The sequence below is a fragment of the Oncorhynchus kisutch genome, linkage group LG8 (assembly GCF_002021735.2).
Source record: "Oncorhynchus kisutch isolate 150728-3 linkage group LG8, Okis_V2, whole genome shotgun sequence".
NCBI lineage: Eukaryota > Metazoa > Chordata > Actinopteri > Salmoniformes > Salmonidae > Oncorhynchus > Oncorhynchus kisutch.
The window spans coordinates 56,886,947-56,909,574 of NC_034181.2; the positions used below are offsets into that span (position 1 = coordinate 56,886,947).

The 22,628-nt window shown below is 40.8% G+C and overlaps 1 protein-coding gene across 5 annotated transcripts in view; it reads left to right on the top strand.

Moving 5' to 3' along the window:
* Window positions 1-415: 415 nt before the first annotated feature.
* Window positions 416-22,628, top strand: part of LOC109895529 (PHD finger protein 21A-like) — a 50,732-nt gene continuing 28,519 nt past the window's right edge. For 4 of the 5 annotated variants that reach the window (XM_031830718.1, XM_020489253.2, XM_031830719.1 and 1 more), the window contains exons 1-5: window positions 416-663; window positions 8,812-8,867; window positions 13,380-13,478; window positions 14,717-14,749; window positions 15,507-15,572. In XM_031830718.1, coding sequence (XP_031686578.1) covers window positions 8,826-8,867; window positions 13,380-13,478; window positions 14,717-14,749; window positions 15,507-15,572 — 240 coding nt within the window. In that variant the 5' untranslated portion in view covers window positions 416-663; window positions 8,812-8,825. The remainder of the gene's footprint in view (window positions 664-8,811; window positions 8,868-13,379; window positions 13,479-14,716; window positions 14,750-15,506; window positions 15,573-22,628) is intronic. The other variant, XM_020489254.2, reaches the window with a different exon arrangement.

Here is a 22,628-nt window from a genome sequence, read left to right on the forward strand (position 1 = left end):
TGTCTGACTATGATCAAAGCTTCTGAATGTGGTATATCATTGCAAAGAGTTGGGGTATTTGTGTCCGACAATTCGTGAAAGTGGTCTGTTACTTTACATACGAAGCGTTTCATCAAGTCTACATCCGGGTTTTTTTCCTAGGCAATGGAGGCATATCACCTCCGTTCCTTAGGCAAAGGGAAATAAATTCGCCGCACCGTCACATAAAGTAGATCCTCTACTAAATGCGATTTCATCTGTATTTATACATAGCATCACAATATACTGAATCGATTTAATACTTTAATGATATTATTGAATCAATCAGAGCCATTGGTGACTTGTTTTGGGCTAAGTGCCCCTTAGTTTTCCCTGCCCCGTTCTCGCTCACTCTTCCTACGCGCATTGATGTGCAATGTGCTCAGGATAGGGGGGTGAATGAGATTGACGAAGAGTTCTTGTTCTGTATCTCAGTTTTTCTCTTTATACTCAAATTAAATAGTGGGAAAAATTATCGGGAAAATCACATCATATGCAATGGAGTGTATTTGGATATTAAGTGGATAAATACACGCTCTGGGCGTTTTTCGGTGAAGAAGTACTACGGTGTTTGTAAATATTTATTTAAATAATTTGTGTGAGAAGAGCAGGGTTGGCTGCTGCTCAAGTGAGTAAAAGAGGAGGGTAAGAACATCTCGGGATCTTTCTATTATTATAAGAACTTTCATTTCCATCTCCGCTACTCTCTTTTATCTGATAAAAATTGTTGTTTTAGATCAAGTGTATTCGCATTTTAGTCGAAGGAAAGCAGTCGCCGAGCAATCGTTTTGTTCATATATCCATATTCTAGGAGTTGGGTGATATTTTATAAGTGCCTTGCTATTGGAGGGTATTGAACGTAGTGCGTAAAGGGGCTGATTCTAACTTGCGCTAAGCTTTACGCCTCTGTTATACAATAAAAACAACGTTTGCAAAGAATTTCAAAGCACAATTCTAATGTATTTTATTTCGTGGTGAACTACCGGGCAGTCATCCATTTCAGGTGGATAATAAGATGTTAAGTCAATGTGTCTGCTTTTTAGTTGAGCGAATGCTTTGTTGCTTGCCCTCTGTTTCTTTTTTCGCGACGAGTAACACGTATTAGCGCCACAAAAGCGTTAGTGAATGCGATTGAGTAGGTTACCATTTCACGTAAAAGAAAAAAAACGTATCACATAAGTTCTTATATTTTATTCCAAAAGAGGATTGACATGTGCATCCCCTGCTCTTGCGTAGTTCAATTTTTTTGTTTCAAGTTTATACCATGTGATATTTAAGTTAATAGTGTAAAAGAACTAAGCGGATTCTCATTGGACAACCGACTTGCTATTTGGAGGAGTAACTCCAGCTCGTGAATGATCTTTAGCTAATTTAGTTATGCCTGCATCAAGTGGAACTCTATAGTTTTTCTCCTGGTGCCCCACATACTAGCCTACTCTGAGAAATAAGAATATTTACCTACTGAACAAGATATAACTAATTCGCAGGATTCGCTATACATTTATTCCCCCCCCCCCCCCAAATAAATGTGGCCTAGCTGGTGAAATAGTGGGGGTAGTTGTAGGCCCTATTCCAGTCGAACGGCTGAGATTGGAACGCTTGATATTGTATCAGTTTTTCTTAAACGATGCCTTTATTATTAGTTTATTTGAGTGACTGACAGGTGCAGTGACGTGTCCAGTAGGCCACTTTAGGAGTAGGACGTATACGTTGACCCATCTGTAGCTTACATTTCTAGTTTTGCATGGCGTTCATGTTTGGCCCCACTTTACATCATGTAGTTAGACAGGTGCAGCGGAATTACAATGTAGGAACGCTACTCATTGTTGTACTCACTTACTGCACTGTTGGAGCTAGGAGCACAGGCATTTCGCTACACTCGCAATAACATCCGCAAAATATTTGTATGCAACCAATACAATTTGATTTGATTAAACCGTATGTAGGCCCAGCCTGGTCTCATAGACTAGACGTAACATAGTAAACGTAATCCTAGAAAGCTAAATTAGTATGATATGTTACGTTTGGTATTGTTACTAAAGACAGAAGGTTTACTTAACCTGTCAAGGACTGGCGGAACTCCCGCAATAGTCAGTGAAAGTGCAGGGCGTCAAATTCAACAACAACAAAATTGTCATAATTAAAATTCCTCAAGCATACAAGTATTTTACACCATTTTAAAGATACAATTCTTGTTAATCCAGCCACATTATCTGATTTCAAAAAGGATTTACAGCGAAAGCACCACAAACGATTATGTTAGGTCACCACCAAGCCACAGAAAAACACAGCCATTTTTCCAGCCAAAGAGAGGAGTCACAAAAAGCAGAAATAGAGATAAAATTAATCACTAACCTTTGATGATCTTCATCAGATGACACTCATAGGACTTCATGTTACACAATACATGTATGTTTTGTTTGATAAAGTTCATATTTATCAAAAAAAAATATCTGAGTTTACATTGGCGCGTTACGTTAAGTAGCTCTAAAACATGCAGTGATTGTGCAGAGAGCCACATCAAATTACAGAAATACTCATAATTAACATTGATAAAGATATGACTATTATACATGGAACTTTAGATAAACTTATCCTTAATGCAAACTGCTGTGTCATATTTCAAAAAAACTTTACGGAGAAAGCAAACCATGCAATAATCTGAGTACAGCCTTTAGACAACAAAGCAGACAAAAATATACTGGGTAGTCAATATTACTCAGAAATAGCATTTTAAATATTCACTTACCTTTGATGATCTTCATCAGAATACACACCCAGGAATCCCAGTTCCACCATAAATGTTTGATTTGTTCGATAATGTGCATCAGTTATGTCCAAATATCTTCTTTTGTTAGGGCGTTTGGTAAACAAATCCAAAAGCGCATTCAGGTCGCGCTGAACGTCGGACGAAAAGTTTTTAAAAGTTCAGTTACAGCCCGTAGAAACATGCCAAACTAAGTATGGAATCAATCTGTAAGATGTAAAACTTCATTAATGTTCCAACTGTACAATTCCTATGTCTGTACAAATGAAGTGGAACGTAGCTACTTTTCACGTGAGTGCGCCAGACCGAGGCTGTGGCACTCTGCTCTTATGAGCCCCTCCTTTATAGTAGAATCCTCAAAACAGTTTGTAAATACTGTTGACATCTAGTGGAAGCCTTGGGAAGTGAAACATAACTAATATCCCACTGTATCTTCTTTTTTCTTTTTTGAATTTTACCCCCTTTTTTCTCCCCAATTTCATCGTATCCAATTGTTAGTAGCTACTATCTTGTCTCATCGCTACAACTCCCGTACGGGCTTGGGAGAGACGAAGGTCGAACGTCATGCGTCCTCCGATACACAACCCAACCAAGCCGCACTGCTTCTTAACATAGCACGCATCCAACCCAACCAAGCCGCACTGCTTCTTAACATAGCGAGCATCCAACCCGGAAGCCAGCCGCACTGCGCCCAGCCCGCTACAGGAGTCGCTGGTGGGCGATGAGACAAGGATATCCCTACCGGCCAAACCCTCCCTAACCCGGACAACGCTAGGCCAATTGTGCGTCGCCCCACGGACCTCCCGGGCGCGGCCGGTCACGACAGAGCCTGGGCACGAACCCAGAGTCTCTGGTGGCTAACCGCTGCGCCACCCGGGAGGCCCCCCACTGTAGCTGAGTTGAAAAACTACAAACCTCAGATTTCCCAGTTCCTGGTTGGATTTTTTTATCAGGTTTTTGCCTGCCATATGAGTTCTGTTATACTCACAGACATCATTCAAACAGTTTTAGAAACGTCAGTGTTTTCTATCTAAATATACTAATTATATGCATATTCTAGCTTTTACAGCTGAGTAGCGGGCAGCTTAATTTGGGCATATTTTTCATCCAAGCTACCCAATACTGCCCCCTACCCCAAAGAAGTTAAGGCAAAAAGAAAAGTAGGGTGTGTGTATAACGTGAACGTCTAGCATGTTCGAATCTCATCACGGACAGCAATAGCATTTTAGCTAATTAGCACCCATCCAGTACCGGGTCTGACCCCCTTTCCCTCCAGAACAGCCTACATTCTTCGGGGCATGGATTCTATGCTCAGAGATGCTGTGGTGTTCAAATGTTATTTGACGAACAGAACTGGAAATGAAAGCGATCTATACTGTTCCGGAACAGAACTGTTATTTTAAAAGCATTGTACCCGGTTAATTACATTATTTTATGTTCCTGCCATTTTTTTCCAGTCCCCCAAAAATCCAACAAAGTGCCAATGCAAAGCCTTCACTCTGTCACTCAGAAACGTTTTCCTGTGTCGGCCTGCCAGTTTGTGTGTAGGTGTAGGCTACCTGCCCCTTCCCCTCTGAAGTATAGGTTACTAGCCTACTGACGACGTTACAAGCGTGATTCCGATATTATGGAGAGATGTTTAATTAGAGAAGAATGGATTAACATTTTCAATGCTAGTTAAGGATACTATAGTTATCAGGTTTCACATTGGATTTAACTAACTTCAAAAAGGTAAGACGTGTTTTTCATTCTAGTGCTGTTCTGCACACACAAGCTTGTCGGCTAGCTACACTGGTCTGTCCGTAGTGACAGTTTGTGTTTGTCTTTCATTATGATTAATCCATGCTGTTAAGCAAAATACAATTAGCTCATAACGACTTTCCTATACAGATTAAATAATGATTCTGTTCAGAACGAAACTATTCGATTTTTAAGTTCTAACCCTCCCTCTCCACACCACTGCCACAGCCTGTTGTCATCCATGCATAGTCACAACTCTACCTACATGTACATACTACCTCAACTAACCGGTGCTCCTGCACATTGACTCTGTACTGGCACCCCCCTGTATATATTGTTATATTTTTACTGCTGCTCTTTAATTACTTGTTACTTTTATCTCATATTCTTGTCCATATTGTTTTTGAAACTGCGCTGTTGGTTAGTGGTTCGTAAGTAAGCATTTCACTGTAAGGTCTACACCTGTTGTATTCGGCGCATGTGACTAATACAATTTTATTTGATTGTACGAGTTGCAATTTGTAACTTATTGTACGAATTGAAATTCGTAACATCATATGAAATGGATGATGGACATCCACAAATTAATACACACCATATGAAACAAAACATATCATACTAATTGGAGTGTTCTGGATTTACATTTACTATGTTACGTATACCCCTGAGTCCAGGTTGGTAGGCCTACAACTGTTATATAGTATTAACATTTAGTATGCTCATCATGAATAATTTGAAGGATTTCTGCAGGAAGTACAGGTTTTTAGAAAATAAAGCCACTGTAACTGTTGATGATTTTTCATTGCAATGTCCTAACCCTTGCACTATAAATTGTGCATACCATCAAAGAGTGGACCACGAACAAAACAAAAACAAAAACAACGGTGCAAATGCATTTAATGCATGACGTTGTTATGTGCAAATATCACTTGTTTTTTATTATATGCCTGTAGGCTATGGTGTTCAAGCAATGACATTCCATGACAGCATGGTCTAATCATAATGAAAGACAAACACAAACACTGTGCATGCAAACTGTAACGTTTTTTTAAACATAATTTGAAGCTATACAGTATTGTTTACAAAGTTTTCTGTGATACCAAAAACAATGGACTAAGTGGTTTTTAGTTTTTTGGTTTTGATCATGTATTAACATGTTATATTCTTCTAAATCAAGGGATACAGACTATTTCCCTAATTTGAAATTACTGGAACTCTTACAGACTTTTAGTAACCTACAGTATGAAAAAGCAGTGTACTTCTCCTAGATCATTTGAATCGTAGATCAGCTTCCTGTACACTAAGGCTGTGTATTGCCAGGGACCTCCAGATATTATCTTAATGCTTAGGTCCCGATACGATATGTATTGCGATGCGACACTGCGATTCTATTGGCGTTTTGATGTTCCAAACATATTGCTCACTATTTGTCTGCTGCTGAAAGACGAGAGAGAACATGAGAAAACACGTTTTGTTCAGTCGTGGAACGAAAAGTGCTGAAAATATGTTGATCACTATTTAAAAAGAAGATGGAGAACAATCTATAGGATGAAAAATACCATCGTTTTTCCGCAGGTACACCCGGCTAACGCTACCTACAGTGCATTCGTAAAGTATTCAGACCGCATCACTTCTTCCACATTTTGTTATATTACATTACAGCCTTGTTCTTTTTCCTCAGTAATCTACACACAATACCGCATAATTACAGTGAAAACAGGTTCTTATTATTATTTACATAAGTATTCAGGCCGTTTGCTGAGACTCGAAATTGAGCTCGGGTGCGTCCTGTTTCCATTGATCATCCTTCAGATCTTTTTACAACATGATTGGAGTCCACCTGTGGTCAATTCCATTGATTGGACATTATTTGGAAATGCGCCCCCCTGTCTATATAAGGTCCCAACAGTTGACAGTGCATGTCAGAGCAAAAACCAAGCCATGAGGTGGATGGAATTGTCCGTAGAGCTTCGATACAGGATTTGGTCGAGGCAGAGATCAGGTCCCCAAGAACACAGTGGCCTCCATCATTCTTAAATGGAAAAAGTTTGGAACCACCAAGACTCTTCCTACAGTTGGCCCGCCAGGCCAAACAGAGCAATTGGGGGAGAAGGGCCTTGGTCAGGGAGGTGACCAAGAACCCAATGGTCACTCTGACAGAGCTCCAGAGTTCCTCTGTGGCGATGGGAGAACAATCCAGAAGGACAACCATTTCTGCAGCACTCCACCAATCAGACGGAATCCACTCCTCAGTAAAATGCACATGACAACCCGCTTGGAGTTTGCCAAAAGGCACATAAAGACTCTTAGACCATGAGAAACTAGATTCTTTGCTCTGATGAAACCAAGATTGAACTCTTTGGCCTGAATGCCAAGCATCACGTCTGGAGGAAACCTGGCACCATCCCTTCAATGAAGCATGGGGGTGGCAGCATCATGCTGTGGGGATGTTTTTCAGCGGCAGCGACAGGGAGACTAGTCGGGATCGTGGGAACGATAAACAGAGCAAAGTACCGAGAGATCCTTGATGAAAACGTGCTCCAGAGCACTCAGGACCTCAGACTGGGGAGAAGGTTCACCTTCCAACGACCCTAAGCACACAGCCAAGACAACATAGAAGTGGCTTTGGGACAAGTCTCTGAGTGTTCTTGAGTGGCCCAGCCAGAGCCCAGACCCGATCAAACATCTCTGGAGAGACCTGAAAATAGCTGTGCAGCGACACTCCCCATCTAACCTGGCAGAGCTTGAGAGGATCTGCAGAGAAGAATGGGATAAACTCCCCAACTACAGGTGTGCCAAGCTTGTATCATCATACCCACTGAGTAAAGGGTCTGAATACTTATTTTATTTGTGATAAATTAGCATACATTTTTAAAAACCTGTTTTTTGCTTTATCATTATGGGGTATTTTGTGTAGATTGATGAGGGGGGGAAACTATTTATTCCATTTCAGAATAAGGTCTGTAACGTAACAAAATGTCAAGGTGAAAAAGTCGAGTTCAAGGTCAAAGTCAAGGAAAAGGTCAAGGTGTCTGAATACTTTCCGAAGACACTGTATAGGTGCCCAAAATACCTACTGAACAAAATAAAACTAATTTGCAGGCTTAAGTATACAGTTATTTCCCCCAAATAAATGTGGCCTAGGGATAGGTAACTATCGATTTATTCCCCCATCACTAATGTACACCTGGACTGTTTTTTACCTATATACTCTTTCCCCTGAAGTTGGCATGTTCTCAAGGATAGTGAGGGAAGGATATGAGGAGAGCAGGAGACAGAGAGAGAGTGAAAAATGGGAGAGGGAGGAAGCCAGTCCACTCAGCCAGGTGGTGAGTCCATGTAATGGCTCCAATGTTATTATTGTTCTCTTGGCACAAGGCCCTGGCCGGAAATCAATCCGCCGGCTGGGAGGCTGTAACACTGCTGCGATTTGACTCGCTCTCTTTCCCAGTTTTCACTCTCTATGAGTTGCTTACACACAGTGTACAAAACTAGCAGGATGTTAGTTTGCACATTCATCTCTTTATTTTCTTTGTGTAACACTTTTGCTACCGTCCCATTCCTCGCCCCTACCTGGGCTCAAACCAGGGACCCTCTGTACACATCACCAACTGCCTCCCACAAAGCATCGTTACCTACCTACCTATACCTATTGCGTTACCTATTGCTCAACAAAAGCCGCGGCCCATGCAGAGCAAGGGAAACAACTACTTCAAGGTCACCGATTGAAACGCTATTAGCGCGCACCCCGCTAACGAGCTAGCCATTTCACACCGGTGACATTAGCATTATAGTTCACTATCAGAAATCAGCAGGTTACTTTTAAATAAGTTGTACAGAATAGCAGAATCTGTATTTAAATGCCAATGATTATCAAACTGTCTTCCAAAAAAAAATACTGCATTTGTTTTAGACCACACAATTGTCTAATGTACTATTAATACTTTAAAGTCCCAACCAGGCCTAGAGAAGAGAGGGTAGTCCATACTATCCAAAACATAGTAGAGTGAGATGATGTAAAACAAAAAACAGAAAAAAACCATTCCAAAACATTATGCGGAATCTTCTCTGGCATATCACAATCTAACGACTTAGTGGAGTAGCCTTGGGCCCTGACGTCTTTGAATGGGCTCTACAGAGAGAGAATAGAGAGTGGACAGCAAGTGTTTTGGGCCTCTGCTGTGGGTTAGGAAAGCCCATACTATGACATGCCGCTGGACATTGTACTGCGACATTATTTAAGTGGAGTGGCTTATCTGATTCACTCTTTTTTTTGTGTGTCACAGCTGCCACCCCCTCAATGCAAAATTGGATGGTGTTCAAAACTGAAGACTGTGTGAAGGTAAAGCTATGAACATTTATGATGTGTGTGTGTGTGTGTGTGTTAGGGGTGTGAACGTTTAAATACAATTGGGATCCTTAACACATAACTGAACGTTTTAATCACAGTGCAGTTATCACAAAACATATGATTTTACATGTTATAGTCTAACTAGACGATAGGCTATAAAGGCCTCGGGAAAGTTGTGTAATTTAAATAAACCAGAGAGGATGATGTAAACTTTAGGCTACTTTGGTGAATTTGCGAGGCATATTAGATAAGACATTGAAAGATACAGATAACCAAGACATACAGTGCGTATTCAGGCCCCTTGACTTTTTTCACATTTAGTTACGTTACAGCCTTATTCTAAAATAGATTAAATATTATATATTTTTTCCAGTAATCTACACACAATACCCTATAACGACAAAGCGAATAACAGGTTTTTAGGTTTTTTGCAAATGTATTAAAAATAAAAAACATACCTTATTTGAGCTACATCCTGTTTCCATTGATCATCCTTGAGATGTTTATACAACTTGATTGGAGTCCACCTGTGGTAAATTCAATTGATTGGACATGATTTGGAAAGGCACACACCTGTCTATATAAGGTCCCACAGTTGACAGTGCATGTCAGAGCATAAACCAAGCCATATGGTCGAAATAATTGTCCATAGAGCTCCGAGACAGGATTGTGTCGAGGCACATATTGGGGAAGGGCAAGAAAACATTTCGTCAGCATTGAAGGTTCCGAAAAATACAGTGGCCTCCATCATTCTTAAACGGAAGAAATTTGGAACAACCAAGACTCTTCCTAGAGCTGGCCGCCCGACCAAACTGACAAATTGGGGAGAAGGGCCTTGATCAGGGAGGTGACCAAGAACCCAATGGTCACTCTGACAGAGCTCTAGAGTTCCTCTGTGGAGAAAGTTGTCCTTCTGGAAGGTTCTCCCATCTCTGCAGCACTCCACCAATCAGACCATTATGGTAGAGTGACCAGAGGGAAGCCATTCCTCAGTAAAAGGCATATGACGGATCACCTGGAGTTTGCCAAAAGGCACCTGAAGACTTAGACCATGAGAAACTAGATTCTCTGGTCTGATGAAACCAAGATTGAACTGTTTGGCCTGAATACCAAGCATCACGTCTGGAGGAAACCTGGCACCATTCCTACAATGAATCATGGTGGTGGCAGCATCATGCTGTGGGTATGTTTTTCAGCGACTGGCAGACTAGTTGGGATCAAGGGAAAGATGAACAGAGAAAAGTACAGAGATCCTTGATGAAAAGCTGCTCCAGAGTGCTCAGGACCTCAGACTGGGGCGAAGATTCACCTTCCATCAGGACAACGACCCTAAGCACACAGCCAAGACAAAGCAGGAATGGCTTTGGGCAAATCTTTGAATGTCCTTGAGTGGCCCAGCCAGAGCCCGGACTTGAACCCAATCGAACATCTCTGGAGAGAGCTGAAAATATCTGTGCAGCGATGCTCCCCATCTAACCTGACAGAGCTTGAGAGGATCTGCAGAGAGGAATGGGAGAAACTCCCCAAATACAGGTGAGCCAAGCTTGTAACATCATACCCAAGAAAACTCAAGGCTGTAATCACTCCAAAGGTGCTTCAACTAAGTACTTAGTAAATGGTCTGAATGCTTATGTAAATGTGATATTTCAGTTATGTTTTAAAAATAAATTGGCACAAATTTCTAAACCTGTTTTTGCTTTGTCATAATGGGGAATTGTGTGTCAAATTGATGAGTAAAAAAAACGATTTAATCAATTTTAGAATAAGGCTAATGTAACAATGTGGAAAAGGTCAAGGGGTCTGAATATTTTCAGAAGGCACTGTATGCACACCTCTCTCTCCCACACGCTGGCTCGCCTGCTCTTTCTCTTTGCTAATGATGCGAGATACAGCATACCATTTGCTAGATGCAGCTTTTGATTGCCTAGTGCAATAGTTCTGACTTCGTCTACTTGGTGTCCGACCTGCCTATACTGTGCCCCTCCCCTCTCTCATCGTCCCTCGCTAGTTCGCTTTGAAAGATGCGAGCGTATGTGTTCACTCATCCCTTGGAAAACAGTGTGCACAGTCATTTTAGCTTGGACTTCATGCTAGTTAATGCTGCTTTCTCTGATCTGTACACCACACACACACACACACACACACACACACACACACACACACATACAGCACCCCGAGCTTGGCACACTCCCCACATAACACGCACACCCCAACTTAGCTGTCACAATCTTGACACTCAGCGATAGGAGTCAACACCGGGATGTCGACATGCAAGGAGTCGAGGAATCAATTATTTTGGAGTCAACTTTCCACCTCTACGTCCTCGCCGTTACCAGTTGGAAAAATGAGAAAGGCAAATGACAACAGTGAAGTCCTGTATGGCCCTACATAGAGAAGTTAAACGAGAAGGTGGTGAAATGCAAACTTTGGTGGAATTGAGGTACGGTAATGGTAGTACAGGTGCAAAGCCTTAATCATCAGAAAGGGACGCACCAGGAGACCCAAACCTTTGCTGGCAGCAGCACAGCTGCATTGTGAATTCACGTGGAATTTTAATGACATTTTCTTGTCGTTTTAATGGGAACCCGCGAAAAGATTGGTTGTTTTAAACTTTAGAAATATATATATTTGTCACGTGTGTGTGTATACAGTTGAAGTCAGAAGTTTACATACACCTTAGCCAAATACATTTAAACTCAGTTTTTCACAATTCCTGAAATGTAATCCTAGTAAACATTCCCTGTCTTAGGTCAGTTAGGATCACCACTTTATTGTAAGAATGTGAAACGTCACAATAATACTAGAGAGAATCTTTTATTTCTCTCATCACATTCCCAGTGGGTCAGAAATGTTCATGCACTCAATTAGTATTTGGTAGCATTGCCTTTTAAATAGATTAACTTGGGTCAAATGTTTTGGGTAGCCTTCCACAAGCTTCCCACAATAAGTTGGGTGAATTTTGGCCCATTACTCCTGACAGAGCTGGTGTAACTGAGTCAGGTTTGTAGGCCTTCTTGCTCGCACATGCTTTTTCAGTTCTGCCCACAAATTTTCTATGGGATTGAGGTCAGGGCTTTGTGATGGCGACTCCAATACTTTGTTGTCCTTAGGCCATTTTGCCACAACTTTGTATGCTTGGGGTCATTGTCCATTTGGAAGACCCATTTGCGACCAAGCTTTAACTTCCTGACTGATGTCTTGAGATGTTGCTTAATTTTCCTCCCTCATGATGCCATCTATTTTGTGAAGTGCACAAGTCCCTCCTGCAGCAAAGCCCACCCACAACATGATGCTGCCACCTCCGTACTTCACGGTTGGGATGGTGTTCTTCAGCTTGCAAGCTTGCAAGCCTCCCCCTTTTTCTTCCAAACATAACAATGGTCATTACGGCCAAACAGTTTTATTTTTGTTTCATCAGACCAGAGGACATTTCTGAAAAAAGTACCTTCTTTGTACTTTGCATTTGCAAACCGTAGTCAGTTTTTTTATGGTGGTTTTGGAACAGTGGCTTCTTCCTTGCTGAGCGGCCTTTCAGATGATGTCGATATAGGACTCGTTTTACTGTGGATATAGATACTTTTGTACCTGTTTCCTCCAGCACCTTCAAGGTCCTTTGCTGTTTTTCTGGGATTGAGTTGCACTTTCGCACCAAAGTACATTCATCTCTAGGAGACAGAACGCGTCTCCTTCCTGAGTGGTATGACGGCTGCGTGGTCCCTTGGTGTTTATACTTGCATAACTATTGTTTGTACACTTGAACGTGGTACCTTCAGGCATTTTGGAAATTGCTCCCAAGGATGAACCAGACTTGTGGAGGTCTACAATTTCTTTCCCTGAGGTCTTGGCTGATTTCTTCTGATTTTCCCATGATGTCAAGCAAAGAGGCACTGAGGTTGAAGGTAGGCCTTGAACTACATCAAAAGGTACACCTCCAATTCACTCAAATGATGTAAATTAGCCTATCAGAAGCTTCTAAAGCCTTGACATAATTTTCTGGAATTTTCCAAGCTGTTTAAAGGCACAGTCAAACTTCTGACCCACTGGAATTGTGATACAGTGAAATAATCTGTCTGTAAACAATTGTTGGAAAAATGACTTGTGTCATGCACAAAGTAGATGTCCTAACCGACTTGCCATAAAAAGAAACTTGTGGAGTGATTGAAAAACACATTTTTAATGACTCCAACCTAAGTGTATGTAAACTTCCGACTCCGACTTCAACTGTATGTATGTGTGTGTATATATATATATATATATATATACAGGTTTATAAACTAATAATTAAATGTTCAATGTGAAGTGTTTTGGAATTGTCTACTTTAACGTCCACCTTTACTCAAGGTGATAGATAACATCTCAATTTTTACAGTGTTCTATGGGCTGATGCCATGTCATTGCTTTGTTGTCAGCACAACTTGATTTCACTGTCACAAGTCTTTATGTTGACATATTAGTATTGTTGGTGAATGAAGGGATAAAATATCCTTCTTCCTGGCTGAACAGGCTGAAAGCTGTCCCGGACTGAGCTTCCGACAGAAAGGATCAATGATGGAATTACAGACCCTCCAAGAGGCCCTGAAAGCGGAAATACAGGTTCATCAGGTAATGGGACTATGCGTTTCTCTGCTTTTCTGCCATTTAACCACCATTTGTTTACTTCCTTAACCTGGAATGTATCATCAGAGGTGTTTTCAGGAGGAAAGTTGATGGAGTGAATTAACAAAAAACCCAACCATATTCTGTTGCACAGTTTGGGTCTTTTGTTGGGTTTTTTGTTAATTCACTCCATCAGATTCTTGCCTTCAGACTGCTGCATGAATACTTCCTCCTTAGACTCATCCTATATGTCTGCTTATCCACCGTCCTTCTCTACTCTGCTTCCCCCAGCCTCTTCCTTCAGCGATTGTCCTTTTAAGTATGGTTTAGTGTCGGGTTTGGGTCAGAAAAATATACTTCGTCCTGTTAATGTATACTCTACACTCTTAGAAAAAAGGGTGCTATCTGGAACCTAAAAGGGTTCTTCGGCTGTCCCCGTAGGAGAGCCCTTTGAATAACCCTTTTTGGTTCTAAGTAGAACCATTTTGGATTCAATGCAGAACCCTTTCCAAAGAGGGTTCTACATGGAACCAAAAAAGGGTTCTCCTATGGGGACAGCTGAAGAACCCTTTTGGAACCCTTTTTTTGTAAGGGTGTATGTATACTCTGTAGTCTTATGAGTTGTATTTTCCTGCCTTCCATAATGTTTCTGTTTTGAGGTTTGGTGCATGATACACTCCATCTGGTTCAACCCAAATGCAGAAACCAGAAACATGAAGAAAACTTATCCCCACACATCTATCACTAGCCAGATGTGCTCCTTTATAGAAACATGTGTTCATTGCTATGAGACTGATCACATTAGAGAGACCCACATGTTCAGTGTAGTCTGTATAGTGCTCCTATTCACAACCACTGAATGTACCTCCCGGTGTGGCCCATCCAGTTGAGCATGAACCTCCTTGTTTGTCTGGGATGGATTGTACAGTGGGGAGCCATGAATGTGTTCCAAGGTTGCAGTATTGGAAGGTGCCTCTGGGGGCCACTGTGTCTACAGTTTGTATGGCTGTGACAACAAGAAGGCATTAGGTACTGCAACGTTTAAAGGGGGGGGGGGGGTGAGCGAAAGGAACGTTCTCTTAGGAAACATGTAAAAACCTATTGCAAAACCTTTTCTCAAACCATTACGAAGCATGTGACATGTTAGGAACAAGTGGCACAGCCTCTCTCATTGTAATATATTATGTGTATCAATGAATTTGTTATGTGGTTGTTGATAACTTTCTATGATTTCTCTCTCACAGAAACTAGTGTCCCAGATGAAGCAGGATCCACAGGTAAGCCCCTCCTGTCTCCTAGGCAGTTGTACCAGATTGCTAGGCCCAAATACAGTATACTTTTTGGGGTTGACATTAGTTTAATTACTACAGAACAGTTCCGTCTGTTCAGAGGTTTTCAATCTTTTGAAAGAATGTAGTATCCCTATTACTCAGTCTACACAGTTGAGAAATAGGATTTAAAACAGCCTAAGAGGAAAACCGGATAAAAGGCAAGATATGATGTCCTTGTCACTGGGGCTCAAAGGTTTTAGATGTGCTCCAAATTCCACCTCTTTTACTTCACGCTGTCAATTTTGAGAACAGCCTTAAACTCCCCAGAGCTCTTCTATCTCTGTAGTATCCGCCCACCATACTTTATCATCCTGCAGCCCTTTTACGGGGACTCTGCTGTAGCAGCAGCCCATCCCACATTTCAGTGGTGTCCCTACATCCCAGCTCTGAGTTCCCCCTCATGTGGCTGACAGCTGTGGCTGTGGTAGCCCAGTGACGTGAGGGGAGTGGATTACTCTTTCCACCTCACTTCGCTCGTCCCGTGGAAAACGGTGTGCACAGTCATATTTAGCTTGGACTTCATGCTAGTTAAAGCTGCTGTCTCGGCTCTTTACACCTACACACACGCACACAAACACAGCACCCCGAGCTTGGCACACTCCCCACATAGCACGCACATCCAACTCAGCTGTCACAAATGAGCAGTTCTTCACAGCTATGTATAAGGGAGCTATAACAAGCTTGTTGCTCTTTTTTTTTGCAGAATGCTGATTTGAAGAAGCAGCTCCATGAACGTCAAGCAACGATCACAGCACTGAGTGAGAAGCAGGTAGGCAACTGAAACGGGAGAGGAGACCTGTGGGTGGCTCTGGTATTTCGTGTACCATCTCACTGGCACACACCAAGGTCTTCCCCACTCTTACATTACTGCACTGTGTATTAAAATGCTAGAGGTTCTTCGCATGACAGAGCCTACTTTCACTTCCTGCCAGAGCTATCCTTTCTTTTTTTCTCTGTCTTTGTCTTTTTTTTGAGTGGGCCTAGACAAGTCAATGTGGCAGATCTAAGAGTCCTGCATGGCACTGCACATGATGGATGATTTCTGTAGAGTTGAGGGTGTGAGCCTGGGATCACTTTGAGTTGGGTTTTGTCTCTTGCTTGAGGCTAAGGGCTTAGAGTAGGTTTCTGACTGATCCAGTTTCATGGTACGAAAAAGCAGCACTCTCTGACGCTGTTAACATTCACATCCATTGACAACCATGGGATAGGCAGAGATAAGAGTCATTTGAGACTTTAACAGTTTATCAGACCGATGTACAGCAGTGGTGTAAACTACTTAAGTAAATATACTTAAGTACTACTTAAGTCGTTTTTTGGGAATATCTGTTAGTGATGAACCGATATGACATTTTTGTCCGATTCCGATATTTTAGCAGCCTTTTTAAGCATTCTAGTACAGGTAAATAGTTAAAACACACAAATGGACGCAGCAGTCTAAGGAACTGCATCTCAGTGCAAGAGGTGTTACTACAGTCCCTGGTTCAAATCCAGGCTGTATCACATCCAGCCGTGATTGGGAGTCCCATAGGGTGGCGCACAATTGGCCCAGCGTCGTCCGGGTTTGGCCGGGGTAGGCCGTCATTGTAAATAAGAATTTGTTCTTAATTGACTTGACTAGTTAAATAAAGGTTACACACACACACCACACTGACCAAAAAGTTAATCGATTGCATTTACGTTTGTCCCCATTACCAGTAAAACATAATCAAACCTATTTATTTCACTTACTTGCTGTGCTGTTTTCTTTGTTCAGTCGTCACATTCTCAATCAGGATTTCTATGGAATGGCATTTGGGTCTTTGCGTGTCAAAAAATATACTATTTAACACGATTTGACATGTCCAATAACACAATTTGACATGTCCAATAACACGATTTGACCAATCAGGACCTGAATATGACTGCATGCCGCATAATATTTTAACGCGTTCATTAACTTTTTACGTAGTTATTACACATTGATTACACTCACTCGTATTTCACAACGATTCATCGATACATATGCTATAATGCTGGTAAAGTTGTCTTATGGATGCAAACAATGTTCATCCCCAAAAACATAGGAAAACGACATAATCTGTTTCAGTAGCTTTATAGTTAGCTAGCTAACTATATAGCTAGGTGCCATCTACAATAACCCTAATTTATAAGACAGTTCTTAATTGTTTAATGGTGGTCGGACCCATCTATGTGAAGCTAGCCACAATAAGGATTAGCCACAACAGTGGACTTTGCGGTTAGCCTTCAAAATAAAAGTATGGCATAATTCTACAATTTGTATTAATTTGCATCACTGTCAGTGACATACTTTTATTTTGAAGGCAAACTGCAAATTCCACTATTGTGCGTAATGCTCATTGTGGCTAGCGTCACAACACATAACCCGGTCCAGTAGAACCTTGAGTTTTAAGCTACAATAGTCATTTACAACATTAACAATGTCTACACTGTATTTCGGATCAATTTGATGTTATTTTAATGGACAAAAAAATTGCTTTTCTTTCAAAAACAAGGACATTTCTAAGTGACCCCAAATGTTTGAACGGTAGTGTATATATATCTTTTTTTTTGTTGCCAACTTTTAATTCATTACATTCATAAAGAAAATGATGTACTTTTTACTCCATATATTTTCCCTGACATCCAAAGGTACTCGTTACATTTTGACAGAAGAACCGTCCAATTCACACACTTATCAAGAGAGCATTCCTGGTCATCCCTACTGCCTCTGATCTAGCGGACTCACTTAACACAAATGCTTAATTTGTAAATGTTGGAGTGTGCCCCTGGCTATCCGTCAATCTAGTAGTATTTTACTGGGTGACTTTTACTTGAGTCATTTTCTATTAACTTTTTATGGCTGCAGGGGCAGTATTGAGTAGCTTGGATGAAAGGTGCCCATATCACACGGCCTGCTCCTCAGTCATAGTTGCTAATATTTGCATATTATTATTAGCATTGGATAGAAAACACTCTGAAGTTTCTAAAACTGTTTGAATGATGTCTGTGAGTATAACAGAACTCATATTGACAGGCAAAATCCTGAGTTGAAATCAAAACAGGAAGTTAGAAATCTGAGCTTGTATGTATTCACCAGAGTCCGAAATGAAATCCCCTTGAGATATGAATGATGTTGCACTGCCTAGGGTTTCCACTAGATGTCAACCATCAATAGAAATTATAATGAGGCTTCTATGTTGTTGTGGGAGTGAATGAGAGCAGAATATATCAGATGTCCGTCAAGCAGCCATTTTGTGATCGCGCTTTTTCCTCATGTTAGTCACTTGCGTTCCATTGCTCACGATGACAAGAAGGAATACTCCGGTTGGAACTTTATTGAAGCTATATGTTAAAAACATCCTAATGATTGATTCTGTACTTAGTTTGAAATGTTTCTTAGACCGGTAATATCGCTTTTTGAAGTTTTTGTCCGATATAATGCTGACCAGAATTAGCGTTTGGATATGTATACCAAACGCGCTAACAAAAGAAGGTATTTGACATAAATAACATACATTTTTGAACAAAACAAACATTTATTGTGGACCTGGGATTCCTGGAGTGGTTTCTGATGTAGATCATCAAAGGTAAGGGAATATTTATCATGTAATTTCTTGTTTATGTTGACGCCATCTTTGCGGCTGTGGTGTTTTTACTTTTGAGCGCTGTCTCAGATTATTGCATGCGTTTCTTTTTCCGTAAAGTTTTTAAAAAATCTGACACAGCGGTTGCATTAAGGAGAGGTATATCTTTAATTCCATGTGTATAACTTGTATTATCATCTACATTTATGATGAGTATTTATGTTGAATGATGTGGCTATGCAAAATCACTTGATGTTTTTGGAACTAGTGAATCTAACGTGCCAATGTAAACTCAGATTTTTTTATATATAAATATGAACTTTATCAAACAAAACATGCATGTATTGTGTAACATGAAGTCCTATGAGTGTCATCTGATGAAGATAATTCAAGGTTAGTGATTAATTATCTTTATTTCTGGTTTTTGTGAATGCTATATTTTGCTGGAAAATGGCTGTGTTTATTGTGGTTTGGTGGAGACCTAACATAATCGTTTGTAGTGCTTTCGCTGAAAAGCCTATTTGAAATCGGACACTTTGGTGGGATTAACAATGAGAATAGCTTTAAAATGATATAAGACACATGTATGTTTTAGGAATTGTAATTATGAGATTTCTGTGGTTTGAATTTGGCGCCCTCTAGTTTCACTGGTAGTTGTCATATCGATCCCGGTATCGGGATTGCAGCCATAACAGGTTTTAAGGTACCTTTTACTTTTACTCAAGTATGACAATTGTGTACTTTTTCCACCACTAATATACAGTATATTTGTTATTGACTTACAAGTACAACTGGCATGCATGCAGGCTAGTGTTTAGTGAATTTGCCCCTCAACCAACCATTAACATATTCTTGTAAGAGGCTTTGTTTTGGTGATTTGAACTGAACCTGGCTTTTGGAGATGATGTTTTTGCTCTTAATCACTTTGCTGCATATATACTTACCCAGTTATTGTGGATAGGTTAAGTCTTGGGAATGACAAAGGTTTCTATTGAACCCTGTTTACAATGTCCCTGTTGTCTCGTTTTCTTTACAGACTAAAGGAAGGGGTGTGATTTCTGTAGACGTGTCCCATTTCTTTCCGCCTGTCACTTATCGATCGTCCTCTCTCCAGGCCCTTTGTCGTCTCAACCAACGAGGTTTTTAAAACGTCAAATTTAAATGCTGTTTGGGAAAGGGCCTGTATTCACTTTCAAAAAGAGAAATAATTGGCACGGTATTTGTGCAGAGGTCTGCACTTTTTTGTACCTTAATTGAGGCTGTTTGTGTTGCTGTATTAGTTTTGAGAACCCTTAAGCTTTATGTTTGTTTAATGGTTTGTGCTATGCGAGTAGTTGGTCATATACTCACTGTGGATGCATGGGTATCTGATCTGAAGAGTAGTTTAACACCTATTGAGAGTTGTTATTTGAGAATCAAGGAGAACATTCTACTGGAATTAGCATCAAACCTGCATCCCCATAGTCCCATCCAGACACTGCTTGTGGCGGTGCACTTTCTCAATCTATTCTTATTTCCCCCCCAAGATATGCTTATTAATACAAGGTTGCTGTTGCAGTCTCTCCTGTATTAACTTTACATGGAGTCAATGTCTTCATTATTTAACTTACATGAAATTAATCCACACCTTGCGGCTCCGCAAAGGAAAACATGTTTGAAATATATTTGTCACTCGTGTGTGTGTGTGCACATTAGTGCTAAGCGATTAGTGCTTTTAGATTTTTGAGGTTGGTTCTGTTTCAGTTCGATTATAAATATATATATAAAGATAATTATATAGATATCTATAGATATAGTTAATTATATATATATATATATCAGTTTTCAGGTTTCGATCATTAAAAAAAACATTCAATGCATTATTTTGGTTAAATGCGGTAACAACACAGGCTAAGCCATTAATAAAAGGCCCATGATGGTAGTGACTGCCCATTACTGCTGATCACATATTAACCATTGTTTATTCACTTTACTTTAATTTCATAAAACATTTGTTTTATTTGATTTTGCTTTATTATTTCATTCCTAGTCATCTCTGTAGAACTGCCTGTACTGTGACAAAGTCACTATTTTTAGTAGTTCTTTAAAGTAAATAAGTCATACTGAATACCAATTATCAACCACTTAGATCAGGGATGGGCAACTGATTAGGGATGGGCCAGTTCCCGACTACACAAGTGGGTCCCGATCCAGAATGCTAAATAATGTCACGGGTCGAATCAGATATGAATCTCTCGAGGTACGTGTAATTTAAAATGACTTTTCCAGAAGGACCCTTAAAGTTATAAACCGTGACTGCTGCAGTAGAGAGAACGAGTGAGAGAAATGGTATAATTTATGTTGCTGCTCTTTGCTTTTCACGTAGGTGGCACGTGTTGCTTGTTATTGTTGGCCAATCATAAGCCATCAAAAAAGGCAATAGGCTAGTCATAGAGCCTCTGTGTGGGGAAGAAGTTAGGAGCTATCTATTCAATGGAAGATGGGGAATTAAAATGATGGAATTGGAAGTTTAAGGAGAAGGATTGGCTACAACGACCAAGAGCCAAAAGGTAGGCTGCTACTACTATATTCTGAATGGAGTTGTTGTTGTTTAACTGTAGAACAAAAAAAGCACATGCAGCCTTAATTAGCCTACCTAGCTAGCTTAAATACCTTCTCCCGGTTTGAAGACAAGTACCATGTAATCATATTAGATGATGAATAACTTAGCTGTGGCAGCTATTAGTCTACTATAGCGTGAGCTGGCTTGGTTGGTTGCAGTCTCATCTCTCCCTTCCTCCTCTCTGTGTATGAGCCTACACACACAGCACGGCCCCTGCTAGAGCGTCACTTCTCTCTACCTCCTCTCCCTCGCACTTTATCAGTTCCGGTTAATAAAGTGGCATAACATTTTACTTTTCTGCTGCTTCCCTCACTCAGATCGGACTGGGTCTGGATCCAACCAGGCCAATATGGAATGAGTCTAGTTGTCCTCAGGTCCGTCTGGAATGGGTGTCTCTATTGTAAAAATGTACTTATTCATATTGGGTCCGGTTGGGAAAGCCCCAGGTCCATTTCAGAACGGGTCCAACTTTTTTGGACCAGTGAAGGCCTCTAGTTTCAACTTACTGTTGCAAGTTAGAATAGTAGCATACACAAGGTGCAATTTCGAAATTTTGCTGTCCATTAGCAGTTTTTCAGTCACTGATAGTCACTCAATTAGCCCATGTCAGTGAAAAAAATGTTGATTGGTAAGTCAAGTGGCCAGCTATCTAAACTTAGTAATCACGGTCTAATTACCAGCCTGGGGACCCCCATTTGATTTTGTTAGTCAGCCTCACTCAAATGTCATAGAAATAACTGCAAACATTTCTCTCCACCCTATGGCAAAATGTGTAGTATTTCAACAAACTTGCTTTAAAACTACTACATTTTCTCTACGTCCCGTGGCAAAATGCGTAGACTTGTACAAAATGAACTCTAAAACGTAAACATTTTCTCCTCTGTCAAGCAGGGGGGGTATTCACATGTGGGTATGTAGTGGACGTCACGCTGCCTGCTTAGTGAGTGCCACTTCCTCCCGATTCGGCGCAAACTCGGGACCTCTGCCTTGCTAGCACATGTAATCGTCCTCCCTCTAGCTAGCGAAAGAGGCAACACAAGTGGGACACAAAGCTGAGGAGTAAGTTTCACACGTGTTCATGTGCTACAGGTACGCAGACCTGCGAGCAACTGCGACCCCTCATGAGGAGTTCCGTTTTTAGTTGCCCATCCCTGACTTAGCTCATGTATTTTCAGGTAGAGATACCTCGTTAAGCTCTCTGGGATATGTGGGATGGTAGCGTCCCACTTGGCCAAAAGCTAGAGAAAATGCAGAGCGCCAAATTCTTTATAAATTCCTATAAAAATCTAACTTTCATGAAATCACACATGTAAGATACCAAATTAAAGCTACACGTGTTGTGATTCCAGCCAACATGTCAGATTTTAAAAAGGCTTTTCGGCGAAAGCAAACAGTGCTATTATCTGGGGATAGCACCTCCATAAACAAAAGAGAGAAAACATATTTCAACCCTGCAGGCGCGACGCAGAAATAAAAATATAAATCATGCCTTACCTTTGACAAGCTTCTTCTGATGGCACTCCAATATGTCCCATAAACATCACAAATGGTCCTTTGTTCGATTAATTCCATCCATATATATCCAAAATGTCAATTTATTTGGCGCGTTTGATCCAGAAAAACACCGGTTCCAACTTGT